We start from the raw sequence: 13,512 nt of genomic DNA on the forward strand, positions 1-13,512 counted from the left end.
GGAGGGAGATGAGAGAGGGCGATGCGGGGGCAGATACAGTGAGAGAAACTGTTGGAAAGAAATGGAGAGAAAGTAGAGTGGGGAAAAGACGAAGAGAGAGAAAGCAAGTGACAGACAAAGCTAGAGAGGAAGGCAGCGAGAGGAAAAAGAGAGGGAGTGAAGGGAGGAAGGATAGGAAGGGAAAGTGAAGAGAGAAAATGTAAAAGAGAGAACCCTCCAGCTTGCCCATCCCTCTGCTTGGACCAGACCAATCCGAGGCTGACCTCACTTGACCTATCCATAGACGTCTGTGCTTGGTGGGATTGCATGATTTTCAGCGTACGGGCACGCAAACAGTCCACAGAGCCGTGGTAACGTGGCACATACAGGACTTGAGTGAAGCTGTCGTTTTCTGGTGCTGGACCCTGCAGGTTACCTGGCCTTACGTCAGCTGTGTCCCTGCTCTATCACTTGATCAACTGCTCACAACCTATGAGCGCCACTTACCATCACTGACACTGTGAAGCACATCAAGAATCACATCATCAATACGATATGTTGGACAGATTAAAATAAAACAGAGTAGATTCTAACCAGACAAACTTCAGACAGTGAACCTAAAGTCTTATATGTAAAACGTTGATGTGAATACTGTATGGCACCTTTCAATGACAACTGAATTTGTTCCTGTCTATATTAAAACTGGACTCTCTCACTAAGAATTGGCTAAGTTTTGCTGTTCGGTCATTCACCTCAGAGTCACCAAGTCAAAAGTTTGGCGAGGTTACGGCAGAGGACTGGAGTTCGTACTTCTCTCCATAACCGTGCCTTCCTGATATTTTTTTTTTTTTTACTAAAAGTCACCAAACTTAGACTTCTGGAAATCCTAACTGTTGGAGTGTTAACAAGGCAGCAGCTAGGTCCCAGTTGAGTGTAATTTTTTTTTTCTTTTTTTTAGAAAATTGTTGTAGATTTTCTAACAAATTAAAGCCTCTTTAAGTGAAATAATAAGAAAGCAAATAATAAAAATGTATGATTAAAATTACTGTGTGTGCATTATGTTTTAAAGTCAGAGATTTTGCAATAAATACATATTAAATAAACTTTATTTACAAACAGGTGATAAATTCTCAAGCGCCTTCGTAAGGTATTACCACCACGTGCACAGTTATTTCTCTAAAACGCTACTGGAGGGACAAACATGATTCTTCTAAATAAATTCCCTCATGTGGTGTTTTGATGACAGTGACACAGGGTGTTGTTTAACATCGGCCCGCAATCACCCATAGGTGTTCGGCTAGATTGAGATCTGGTGACTGTTACAGCCATGGAGTACTACTTAGAGTCAGTGACCCCTATGTTTCATCATAGGATAAAGGTGATCACTCAGAACAACTTTGTGTTGATTTGCAGTGTCTCTTCCCTCTAAAAGAACAGGCAGACCGAAATCATTTCTACAAATGCCCCCACAGCATAACAGAGTCCTTTAATTTGTTCCCTGTCTGTATATCACCCCGTGTGCACGAAATGTTGCATTAAAAAAAAAAAGCACAATGACTTAACAGTTCTTGAGTCGGATACTTCCAGTCAGCTAGTGCTTGATCATCGTCTACTCTGATCAGCAGCCAGGTACACAGTGATTGTGCTGACGGTCTTCAAGGTGTGAACATCAGAGATGACAACATGTGTGTTGTCATTAAAGATAAGTAAACAATGTATATGAGGACAGAAAATGATTCTATGTGGAGTTTGTATGTTCTTCTGGTGTCTGTATGCTCCATGCTGCATCTGTCTGTGATGTACTGCTAATGATGGAGTTTAAACAACTGTAAAACTCTAAAACTTGTCTTTTTTTTTCTGGTAAAATGATTCTGTGGGCTGAGTGTGACTCTAACTCACTGTTAGATGTGTGACTTCCAGCCATGGCACTGTGACACTCTCCAGAATGATAATTCAGCCTTCAGACCTATCAACATACACACTCTCACACACACACCACCGCCTGCAGGTTTGCATTCATCACATCCCAGCACTTCTCTATTGAATGGAATATTGTGGGTAAATATTTGTCTATCTATTACGTGACCATATAGCTTTAACTCTCTCCATCCTCTCACACCTTGCATACCCATTTTCTGTGCACATTTCTAGCAACTAATAACAGGTGAAGCAAAGGGGACACATCTGTAAATGTACATCTGTGCATTTACACGTTTTAATCATTCCTAGTGTTAAAGACTATCATATAGTTTATTAGCTACATCGCACTGCAATTATCCAGTTTCACACATTTCTTTTTATTATCTGTGATGTTAGGCAACACTTTGTATGGGCTTATTCTGCTCTTATGGACTTCAGTTCAATTTAAACAGCATGTAAACACCGTGCTAACTGTGTCTGCACTGGAGGCTCTTCCAACTGGGCCAGTCTATACATACCATGGCAGCTGCATGTCCAAGCGTTCCAGCAGGCAGCGTATTGGCACCCGTAGTGGTGCTGACGCTGTTAGGGTGGCGTATGCGGACAGCTGGCCCAGCCACGATGGCAGGAGGGGTGCCGCCGGGTGCCGGTTTGACTCCCTGCTGTGGGGGCTGGGTCAGGGACTGCTGACTATTCAGCAAAGACAGCCTCAGGGCCGGGAGGCTCTTCTGTTGACGGGCATACGGAGGTCAGAGTTTACAGCCACACAGCGAAACAGACATGCATGACAAAACATAATACACAGCTGCAACAACAAATACTGCTGTGGTCACTGGCTAATTTAGCATGATGTTATCATAGAAATAAGGCTACAGGCTGCTTTAAAAAAAGATTTGCAGAGACATGTGACCATACCTGCTTCCCACAATAGCTCATTTGTTTTTGTACGTTTAAAAAAACATTTACTTCTACACTAAAATTTGTTTGCAGGACAATGAACCTACAGTATGTTTAATACTGTATATGGCATTACCATCAGCCATTTATGATAACCCACTGTCACAGCCGACCTGAGGAGCTGATGCTGTTTCATACAGACTATTTCAGGCAGATTTTTGACGTAAGCGACCTAACATTGCATGACAACATGTGTTTGTGGCCGGGTTGGGCGGTCGAGCGCCTTGATGTGACGCTCATCACGGCTGGCTGAAGAAACCTGCTGGCTACTGGCAGGGACAGCTGCAGGGGCCACTGTCACACACAGTCAGAAGTCAGGCCAGAGGGAGGCGTGTGTGTGTGTGTGTGTGTGTTTGTATCATTCTACTGTCGGGCCCAGCCATCACTGGTTCTAGTGCGAGTGAAAGGACTACTTTAGGGGGGTCAGTTTAGGGAAAAGGCACGAGAGGGGAAGCTTAAGGATCCAGGTTAGGGAACGATTTAAGCGGCAGGTTATGGAGCAGTTCAGGAAACTATTTTAGGGGTCAATTTCAAAAGTAGCCAAGGGGCGCAGTAAGCTGACAATGTAGGACCAGAGTTTAGAGGACTGCCTTCTGAGGGAGGTGTGGGATTCACTGTTTTGGTGCTGGTTTTAAGGATTTATATATAAGTTTGGTAGAAGCTCAGCCAGTAGGAATCCAGCTAAGTGAAATATTGTTTTAATCAGTGTAGGAAGCAGTCTTACAGAAAAAAGTTCAAAAGCATCAACCCCACCTTGAGAAAGGGCACCAGGTAAGGCTGCGGAGACGACTTGAGCTCAGTCTGCAGCCGGCTGGTGAACTCCTCTGGTTCAATCTTGGCATCCTGTTGGGTTAAGAGGACAGAATTAACCTCACTTTACAAGAGAGACCAGACAGTATGTTAAGAGCACCTCGGTGACTTCAACACAAAAAGAAAAAAATCCCATCACTGGAGGTGATGATCAACCACTCGACTCATGTGCTGGCACCCGAGGGGGCAACTCAGTGTGTAACTGTGTATAATCCTAAAATTCATGACAGGGAACGGAGAGTTTTGGAAGGAGTTTCATGCTGCCATCTAAAGGTGGGAAATATTCAATACAGCAACACATTCAAGTGCCAATGTTGCACTTCTCCTACGTATACAGGATTTCACAGTGCAAAAAAAGTGAACTCACACTTGTCATGTCATCGTGTCATTGCAGTCGATCAGATGCAAAAGAAATATCGCCCTATAAAACTCTCACTACAGGAAAAAAGCATCTGTCAGGGCCATGGCAGCTTTTGTAAATAAAAGATTTTTCCAAAAACTATCCTAGTCACACAAACTTCTATGATGTCGACGGGATGTGAACAGTGTTTATTTGTTGGCTTTTGAAACTCACCAGCAGGTCCTGAACCAAAGCCTTGACGTTCTTTGAAGTCTCAGGGGACGGAGAATTGTGAGATGCTAACTTGATAAGTGTGGCCAGGAAATTCTTACACTTCTTCACATTCTCTTGCATTTCCTGGAGAAGATAAGAAAACACAAATTTACTTTCTATTTAAAAATCACTTTAAAAAAAAAAAAAAAAAAAAGGAGATTCAGCTAGTGCCAACTGTTTTAGTGTCAGTAGCCTCAAAAAAGTAGTAGATGAAACTCTGAGAAGCGGCCTTGTATTTGCGCTGCATTTCCATAATAACTGCTTTACAAAGAATGAAGCTGTTTGGACTGATAAAGGAGCTGACAAGCATCAGTCACAAATCAGTGCATAGTGAACATTTAGCCTGTTGCCCAGTCATCGTTGCAGCCAAATGAGACATGGCACCTGTCCACTAAAACTGCCTTAGAGTGGACTGGTGCCCAAATTGCTTCCATGTGGGCTCTCCAGGCTCAGTATGTAGAAACATTAGCATCTATGTACTCATGTAAATGTGTCTACGAGGGCATTATATGTAAGTCAGCCTGCATCTGTCTGTGACTGCATACGTTCCTGTAAGTACATACACATGGAGAGTCTGTGCCTTTATGTCTGTATGTCCTTGGGTTGGTATACACTCTTGTGAATGTATGAGCGCGAACGTGTGTGGGCATGTGTGAGACTCTTTGTCCATGGCCAGCTGTGTGACGCGGTGAGGCTGTGGGTCCGGGGCTGAGCTTGTGACACAGCCAGCCTCCTGGCAGCTGTGACAGTGCCTGCGCCCTTCAGGGTGGAGTGTGGGCGGCGGTGGTGGTGGTGATGTAGGGGGGAGGCAGAGGGAACGGACCTGGGACACGACAGGAGCTCCGGGGGCCGCGGCGATGCCCGTCTGCTGAGGCTGCACTGGCTGGGAGGCGGCCTGGGCCGGGGCCTGGGGGGCCATAACCACGGGGGTCTGCTGCGGAGCCGTCACAGCCACGGCCGGCGCCACAGGGCCCTTCTGGAAGAGCAAGGAAGAGACAGAGAGATAAACAGGACGTGACGCCTCGCTCGCAGCAAGGCCACAGAGAACAGGAGGCAGGCGCCACAGCGCTCCTGTCACATCTGGTCTACTGACTTCCGTGGACATCGCTTAACAGACAAGGAGGAGGAAGGGGAGGCGGCGACGAGCTACAGGCTGAAAAATACAGGAGGCCATCAAGGCTTTTCTTAATAGTCCCTATTCTCCTGAGAAGATGTGTCATAGACAGTTCCAGATATCTGCTACCTGTTGTCTGCTCTCTCAAAACAGCGTGTAGGGGTGAATGACGAGAAACTGTACAAACACACATTTTGCTCATCAGATGCAGTGCCGTCGGCAGTCTCTCACTCTAAAGCCCTCATCACCTCTTTTGAAACTCTCAGGGCCTGTTCACACTTGGCAATAAAATACATCTTACGTGATGCAATCATAAGTGGACAGTTCTAAATACAGGTGTGAATGCACCCAGAATGGAGGGGACACATTAAGGTCTCATGGCTCGAGTCCCATATAGACGCTGGCAAGGCCACAAGTACACCAGCATATGTGATGCAGGCATATAGTGCTGTAGTGCATAAATGTGCTCAGTCTTCTGTATGTTTTCAGTAAAATTCAAATAAAATCTCTCCTCTCAAAGATCTCAACGAAATCTGGATGCAACATATCTAGAGAGGAAGCACTGGATCTGGATCAGAGCCTCCAGTGCTTTAGTTCCCTAGAAATTGGAAAGTTCAACTTGAAATATTATCTCCCTCAGTGCCAGTGTTCAGTACACGATGTGATGATGTGTAGTCAGGGCAGCAATACCTGGCAGCTATACTTTTAGTTGGTGGAAATCAGTTATTATTCCTGTTTTTCTCTGCAAACAACTCGCTTGCAAGATGATGTTTAAAAATACATGGTTTAAAACATTCTGTCGAGAGGAAAAGTTACTCAGTGCTTCACTTGTAACTTTCTAAATGTTGAAGTTGTGATTGCTGCTTTATGTGTTAGTGGGAAGATGTGACAGGCAAATACAAAAAAATAATATCTTACAGAATCTTACAGAAATTATGCAACAACTGCTGCTACAAACAAATGTTTAACATAATTGATTATATCACGTATGTGCAAAGACACATTTCCATCATGTAGAATACATTTTCACAAAAGAAAGGTCCATTTTTCTCTACTGAAACAGCAAAAACTGACAGTTTCAGAAATGCTTTAGCCACATCTTAAAACACAACCTCACTCATTATAGCCCCACTAAGGGTCTCCAAGCTGGTTCACTACCTACAGCGTAACCTTTAGACCGCTAAACCGTAGCACTGTTTCTTGACATCAGCTGTCAGGGAGGCTAAGGGAGGAAAATGTAAGACAAAAGACTGAAAATCAGGCAAGTTAGGAGGGTTGTCTCACAGGGCGGAGTGCAGGGCAGGAGGAGGAAGAAGAAGAGGAGGAAGAAGAGGTCTGGAGGGCAGGGCTGGAGGAGGTGGGAGAGGGAGACGGTGCCATCTTGGCCGGGGTCAAAGGACACTGCCTGGTAGTTTGAGAGGTCACAGGAGACTGCTGGACAGAAAGAGAGAGCGAAGAAGGGAAAGAAGGAACAGGGGAAACAGAGAGCATAAAGGCATCAAAGAAAGCAGGTGGCGAACAGGGAGGACAAATGAATACACGCCACCTCGGAAGACACAAAGAAACAGCAGCAACAGTGAGACCGTGTCAGTTTCAGAGTTACAAGAAAGAGTGAAAAGGAAGAGGATGCGAGGTCGAGAAAAGGCTGGGACAGCGTGTGAGAGAGAGGGCAACGGGATAAGAAAAGAGCAGTGGCGTGCCTTGCAGACAGATAAGGAAAGGTCATGACAGCAGGAAAGAAGAAGGAAGGTGGCAGCGTGTTGGTGGTGGTGAAGACTGAAGCACAAGAAAGCCTGTGTGGTCACGTAGCAGTGGGTTTAGGTGTCCAACTGCTGGGGTCTGACTGCAGGAGGGACCTACGATCAGGTATGTATGTCAGTGGACAGCGGCACAAGTTGTGTCATTTTGACTTTGGACACCAACACAATGGATTGGACATGAAGCACTGAATGACCATGTGACTGAAGACTTTGAGGTGTAATTGAAGGTGTTTGACAAAGGTATTGAATTACAGCCATTTTCAAAAGTAACACAATTATAAATATAGGGATTATTTTTAATATTTGAATGCAAATCCTTTGCAGTCACTAACTGCCGGATGTCTGGAACCCAAGAGACGTCACCAAATGCTGAGCTTCCTCCAATGAGATGCTCCTCCAGGTCTGCTGATTGTTTGGGGGTCTTTCTGCCCTCAGTTTTACCTTCACTAAGTGAAAAGTAGTTCAGCTGGGTAAAGGTCAGGTGAGTGGCTGCCATACATGCCCCAGCTCTAACACTGCCTCCATCCTCTTTGACATCCTTTGGATCATGAGTCCTTCTTCTCCTCCTATCACTCCCATGACAAGTTCATCTGGCATTATTTGCCCAAAGACTCTTGTTGCGGAACTGAGCAGGATGTTTATAGATGTTTTCTTGTAAATTATCATCTGGTTTTTCTGTTCCTGAGTGTTACCAGTGGTCTGCAGGTAAATTCTCTGTAATCAAATCAAATCAAATCAAGTTTATTGTCATTTTGCTGTACACACACAGTAGTACAGGCAAGATGAGAGTGTGTTTCTTCAGGATCCAATAACTTAAAGCAATTTAAATACAGAAGTCTTTGCACATCCGGACCAGCAGTTCAGTAGTATTTATATTCATGACGATATCTCTGGATTGGTGACAATTACACACCTACGGTACCTCCTTGAGAGTGTTCTTGACTTGTATAGATGGTGTAAATAATTCTCAGATCCCCCACTTCCGTGGTCTTTTGCGGTCTTCCAGGCCTTTTGGTGGTGCTAAGCTTGACAGCGCATTCTTTCTGTGTTGATTGTTGATGTCTGTAACCAATCAGAACTCCAGTGGGTGTGGTGCCCTGAAACTAGGGACGGAGGAATTGTTCTGGTCGAACATTGGCACACAAGGAGTTGAGAGCTGTCATTAAAATGGCTAATTCACAGGGGAAAAAAACTAGCAGAGTGACTTAGTGCACAATCCACATCTTGAAAAAAACATGTGTAGTAGGGTAGTAGCGCAGAAATCACAGCTGTTGTTATCTGTAGTAAAGCAGAGTTGGAAAACGGTAACATGTAGAAATCAGAAGTAGAGGTGAAGGCCAGGTAAAAATTTAACCTACATTTACTCAGTCAGAAGGCCTCTTCTAAAGTTACTGCAAACTCTCTTAAAGGTCTGTTTTGGTTTTTCAGCCTCCTTCACTTGCATCAACACCTCATCAAACAGTATATTAGGAGTTCCAATGAACTTCTAAATGCACATTTAACTCGTAGAATCAACTCCAGATGATTGATCTCTATAATCTGTAATGCAATAATGAGGAAACAGGCTACCAGTTGGCAGGAAGCTGCTTATCAGCGCGGACAGAAAGAGAACAGAGAGAGTGCAAAAAATTGTCCAATTCATTTTGAGCCTGTAAAAAATAGGTGTAATTCCTAAGCTGCAATATTGTTGTTAAAGCCCTTGAAATAAAGCTGAAAGTCTCCACTCTAATCACATCTTAATTGCTTCATTACAATCCATTGTGGTGGTACAGAAGCAAATAATGGAAACTGTGCCTACGTGCAAATACTTGCGGACACGACTGTATGTTTTCACACACCGGCAGCGCTGCTGACACTTTGGGGGAATTCTGTTTCTTATTTCTCTAAATGCAAGAAGTGCGGAATTGGAGAAGAAAGTACAAAAAATATATTGTAAATTGCTTAACTTTTTGGCTTTTCAAAATACGATTCTAGTAAGATTTACCATGAAAGTGTCATTTTCTATATGCTCTCAAATGACCAACTTTTAACAGACAGAAAATGTTAATTTACCGTCTGCAGGTTATGACCAAGTCTTCCTTTGTAATAACCTTTAATTTAATTTCTTATATTCAACTTATTTATAGAATTTGCAAGCTTTACTATGAAATACAGACATTCAATGCCTAATTTGTAGATATTTATTAACACTGTTGTTTATTGGAACTCTGTTTTCCTGCGAGAAATTAGCTTACCTAACTGGCATTTGTTTTAATGAAAACAACAGACACCATAATAATTGGTATGACTAATGCAACTAATAAAGAAATTAGCATAACAACACGCCATCTGCAAGGACCCAATTCCATCTAGAAATATGACTGTGTACTCCTGTCTCTCCCTGATGCTGTCGAGGATGAAAAACTTGACTTTGATGTCGCAGCAAAAGGGAAACATGTGAAGATGAAGTCTGTTAATTACAGTAAATTACCAGAATCTGATTTATACATCTCAACTAAGGGCATAAACTCCCTAATTTAGTCTTTAACCAGCTACAAATCTGTGTCTACAGTCCTTTACAGACATGGAGGCAAGGAACATTGCTGGCTTTGTCAATCCAGTAAAGAGATGGCAGTCTGTCATTAAGACACATTTTTATTTTAATGTTCCCCACAGCTTCATTCAGACACTGATGGAGAGCTACAGTACGTATGCAGGATTTGTCACTGAGATTAGGCAACATACTAAGTGATGTGTAATGCATGATAACTGCAATAACAAACTAATTCTAAAGTAATAGCAGCTTATCAAACCGTCTAAATAACTGACAGGATAGTTTATTTTAGAGAAAACACCAAAACTGAAAGCTCAGGACTCAACCTGAGGACAGCAGCGATGCAATGAATGATTTAACTGTAGCTTGTGTGTGTGTGACAGCTCACCTGTCTAAGGTGAAGAAAAGTGAAAAGTGTGACTTGCAGTTACATCATGATCGATCCTTTCTCTATGTCTAGGATCATTTAGGATTATTACTAATTAATTTGGTTTCTGCTGATGAGCGTTAATGTGCACAACGCTCTCACTTTGGAGACGCTTGTGGATCCTGCTGCTGTTTGATGCTGCAGGTATTTGATAAAAGAAAAACTCCTTTAAGCAACTTCTGTTAAAGTCTTGTGGGGGTAAAAACGGATTAGATTAATTACTGGTGAGTATCAACAATCAAATCTGTTAGTGTCTTCATTGCAGTAAAGTTTTGTTATTGACATTTTAGTACAAAACATAAGGAATTTAAAATTGGAGAGCAAGAAAAGTGAGAAAGATGTGCATCATTTTGGCAGACGAACTGTCTCTGTTCCTCTCTGTGATGTTTTTGGACGAATATTGGTGCCAAAATGTCAAAAAATCCTTCCCTCCATCACTGCTCTAAGCTCAAAGTACCATCGTTCTATCTTCAGTCAATCCATTAATGTGACTGGGTGTCGTGCTGTAAGTGATATGGCTATGTTACTACGTCCAGCCTGCCAGTGTTTTACACTGTATTCTACAATTTCATTTAGCAGACGCTTTTATCCAAAGCAACGTACATCTGAGAGCAGATACAACACAAGCAAGGATCTCGTCAGGAGAAAATAATCTAGATAAGTGCCATAGAATAAATTCAAGTGCGATAGGCACAATAGCAGGCTGTGTGGGAGGTAATAGGAATTTCTTTTTTTTGTTTTTGTTTGTTTTATCCAAGTGAATCTCCTTTATACATGAAACAATGACTATGGCAATTTATTTGAGCAGAATTGAACAAAGTTCTGATCTGATCCGATGATTAAATAAATAAATACATCGCAGGCTAAAGAATATGTTTGAATCTAAAATCATTCGTCATCAGGAACCATTTTTCAACAGTCTGTGACAGTCAAGCAACGTGCTTTAATAAACTGTTGCACACTCACATAACATTTTGAGACATGCAACCAAAGTACAAATGGATTATGCAGAACATATAGAAGAGAGATGAGACTGATTATAACACTGTACTGAGATGAAAACTTAGTATTTTTATTATTGCATTGCTGGCATTTCACTCCAGCACATTAGATTTGAAATGAAACATTAACTGGGAGGTGAAGGGGCTCACATTCACTGTGTGGATGTTCACATGCGTACCATTTGTTTATAGTTTAGTCATTTTTATTGACATTCCTCCAAATTAAAGAGGACCAAAAGTAATCAGACAACTCAAGTCTGTCATTGTGTGTTATGGGATTCAAACTCTGCAATACTGAAATACTGTAGGTTATCTGTCCCAATGTGTAAAGACAAATATTACACAAAACTGACAACAACAACGACAAAAAAAAAGCATTTCAGTAAGATTCATACAGGTGGATGCTAATATTTGTCATAAATCATGTTTGTTTGTGAGCATATTAAATACAAGAGAGCAAATGAGAGGAATAGGCAGCGAGTGCCAAATGCCACAAAACCACACTGATGCCCAGTGGCTCATCTCTCACACACAAACACAACAACACACACATACACGCACAGATGCTCATAAACACTTCCTGGCTGCTTCCCTGCTATCCTGTCTATTGGCCAAGACAACCCAGGAGGGCCTCTGCCCCGACCTCTGGCACCGTGCCTTCCATTCACAGATAGGCCAAGTGCTCACACACACACACACGCACACAATTCACCGAGATGCACACACACACATTCAAGCACATAATAAACTGCACTTGTCTCGCACACAAACAAAAACAGACGCGCACAAACTCTGCCAAGGACGGGAGGAAAGAGGCAAAGACTACAGTGCAGAGGAGAAGAAGTAGGATAAGAAAAGGAGGAGGGAGTTTCCCCTCCACTAAAAGTTTTGTAGGATTCAAAAGAATGTCGTACTGAAGAGTTGGGGGGGAAGCGGGTGTACGTGGGGGATGAGGGAATGGGGGGTAAGGAGGAGGGTGGTAAGAGCCACGGGGTGCATCTCACCGCCAGCTATGCCCCTCTCTAGCTTCTCTCCCTCTCCCTCAGACAGACACACACAAACACACTGAAGAACCAAAGCCTTGTTAGCTTTTTAAAATAATCAGGCAGTTGGATGATGAATGATTTAACAGGTATGGAAGGAAGGAAGCTCAGGATGCCTTCCGTTTCTCCCCTCAGGGTCATGGGAAGAGTGACAGGCCGACAGAGGGGTTGAGCTCTGGGAATAAACACCATTCCCTTTCATTTCCCTGCTACTGCTTTTCCTGTCGAGATGGCAACGCCGCAACCCAATGATTTGTCATCAGAGTGACTGTGAGAGGCGATGACAATCTGCGACTCTCTTTTCGTATGGATACAGGTTGGCTGCGCTGAGAGGCGGGAGCCGGGTGCCGTTGTGTAACTGATGCGGACTTCTGTCTGGGATCCGCATGGGACTGGCGCTGACCAGTGTTCACACTTCTTTTATACCAGGAGAGCATTGGAGTAACCGAGGGTGGAATTTTCCGATAATAAGGAAAACCGCTCAATCTCAGGTTTCACATCTGTCACATAGCGTCTGACAGTTCAGCCTGTAGAGCAGCAATACTAACTGGAAAAGTAATACTACCCACAATGCAGCAGAGTTACACTGCTGCAGTATGAAGTGTACACAAAGCACTGATGTTATAGCAGACACACAATAATAAAGTGAACACCACTGTGTTATATTCCACATGCGATTACAGGCTCATTTTCTTGGACATTTAGGGACAGTTTTCAATCACTTCTGCCACATCAATCGTTCTTCTCTATGTCCTCTCTACATTCATTTCAACAGTTTAAACACTCAAAATAACATAAAGTATGATGAATAGCTATCTTACTGTAGCCCAACGTGATAAAAGAACAACAATCTGAGCACTTCACGAGTACAAACTGCGGTCAGGAGTGAAGTCTACCCAGATTGAAAAAGACAATGAAATGCTGCCCTCTAGTGTTTGTCTTTTGTCTTTGCAGTTACTGATCCGATGAACAGGTGCCAAAGATCTGTGGAGGGCCTCTTCACTGCAGCCTTGAAAGGCCACAACAAAAACTACGCTGCTACATTTGCTTAAACTGTGGAGATAAAACTGAGCATTCATTCTTGAGCGAATAAGAGGTTTCTGTCTCAAGCAGTTACTGCTGTTTGTTTGCCAACCGTATGATGACAGTCACAAGAGCTGTTAGACGCCTTTATTATTGTCAAACACATACATCGAGTCACACTGATTCATCAGTTTAGGGCCTCAGACTAACTCCTTACACTGGTTGCAGTGGTGCATCTAATTGTTTCATTCAGGGGCAGCCAGAACATAACTGAGGTTGTGCCTTTTGGTACCAAAAACTTTACCTTCTTCGTAGGTTCCCATACACACTGG

The 13,512-nt window shown here is 43.1% G+C and overlaps 1 protein-coding gene across 1 annotated transcript in view; it reads right to left on the reverse strand.

The window, feature by feature from the left end:
- Nucleotides 1-13,512, reverse strand: part of LOC103368907 (transcription initiation factor TFIID subunit 4) — a 99,860-nt gene that overhangs the window by 73,195 nt on the left and 13,153 nt on the right. Inside the window, exons 3-6 of the mRNA XM_008297440.1 lie at nucleotides 5,103-5,255; nucleotides 4,241-4,363; nucleotides 3,610-3,699; nucleotides 2,418-2,627 (exon numbers count right to left, since the gene is read on the reverse strand). Coding sequence (XP_008295662.1) covers nucleotides 2,418-2,627; nucleotides 3,610-3,699; nucleotides 4,241-4,363; nucleotides 5,103-5,255 — 576 coding nt within the window. The remainder of the gene's footprint in view (nucleotides 1-2,417; nucleotides 2,628-3,609; nucleotides 3,700-4,240; nucleotides 4,364-5,102; nucleotides 5,256-13,512) is intronic.

This window comes from Stegastes partitus, unplaced genomic scaffold (genome assembly GCF_000690725.1).
Source record: "Stegastes partitus isolate 25-593 unplaced genomic scaffold, Stegastes_partitus-1.0.2 Scaffold1221, whole genome shotgun sequence".
NCBI lineage: Eukaryota > Metazoa > Chordata > Actinopteri > Pomacentridae > Stegastes > Stegastes partitus.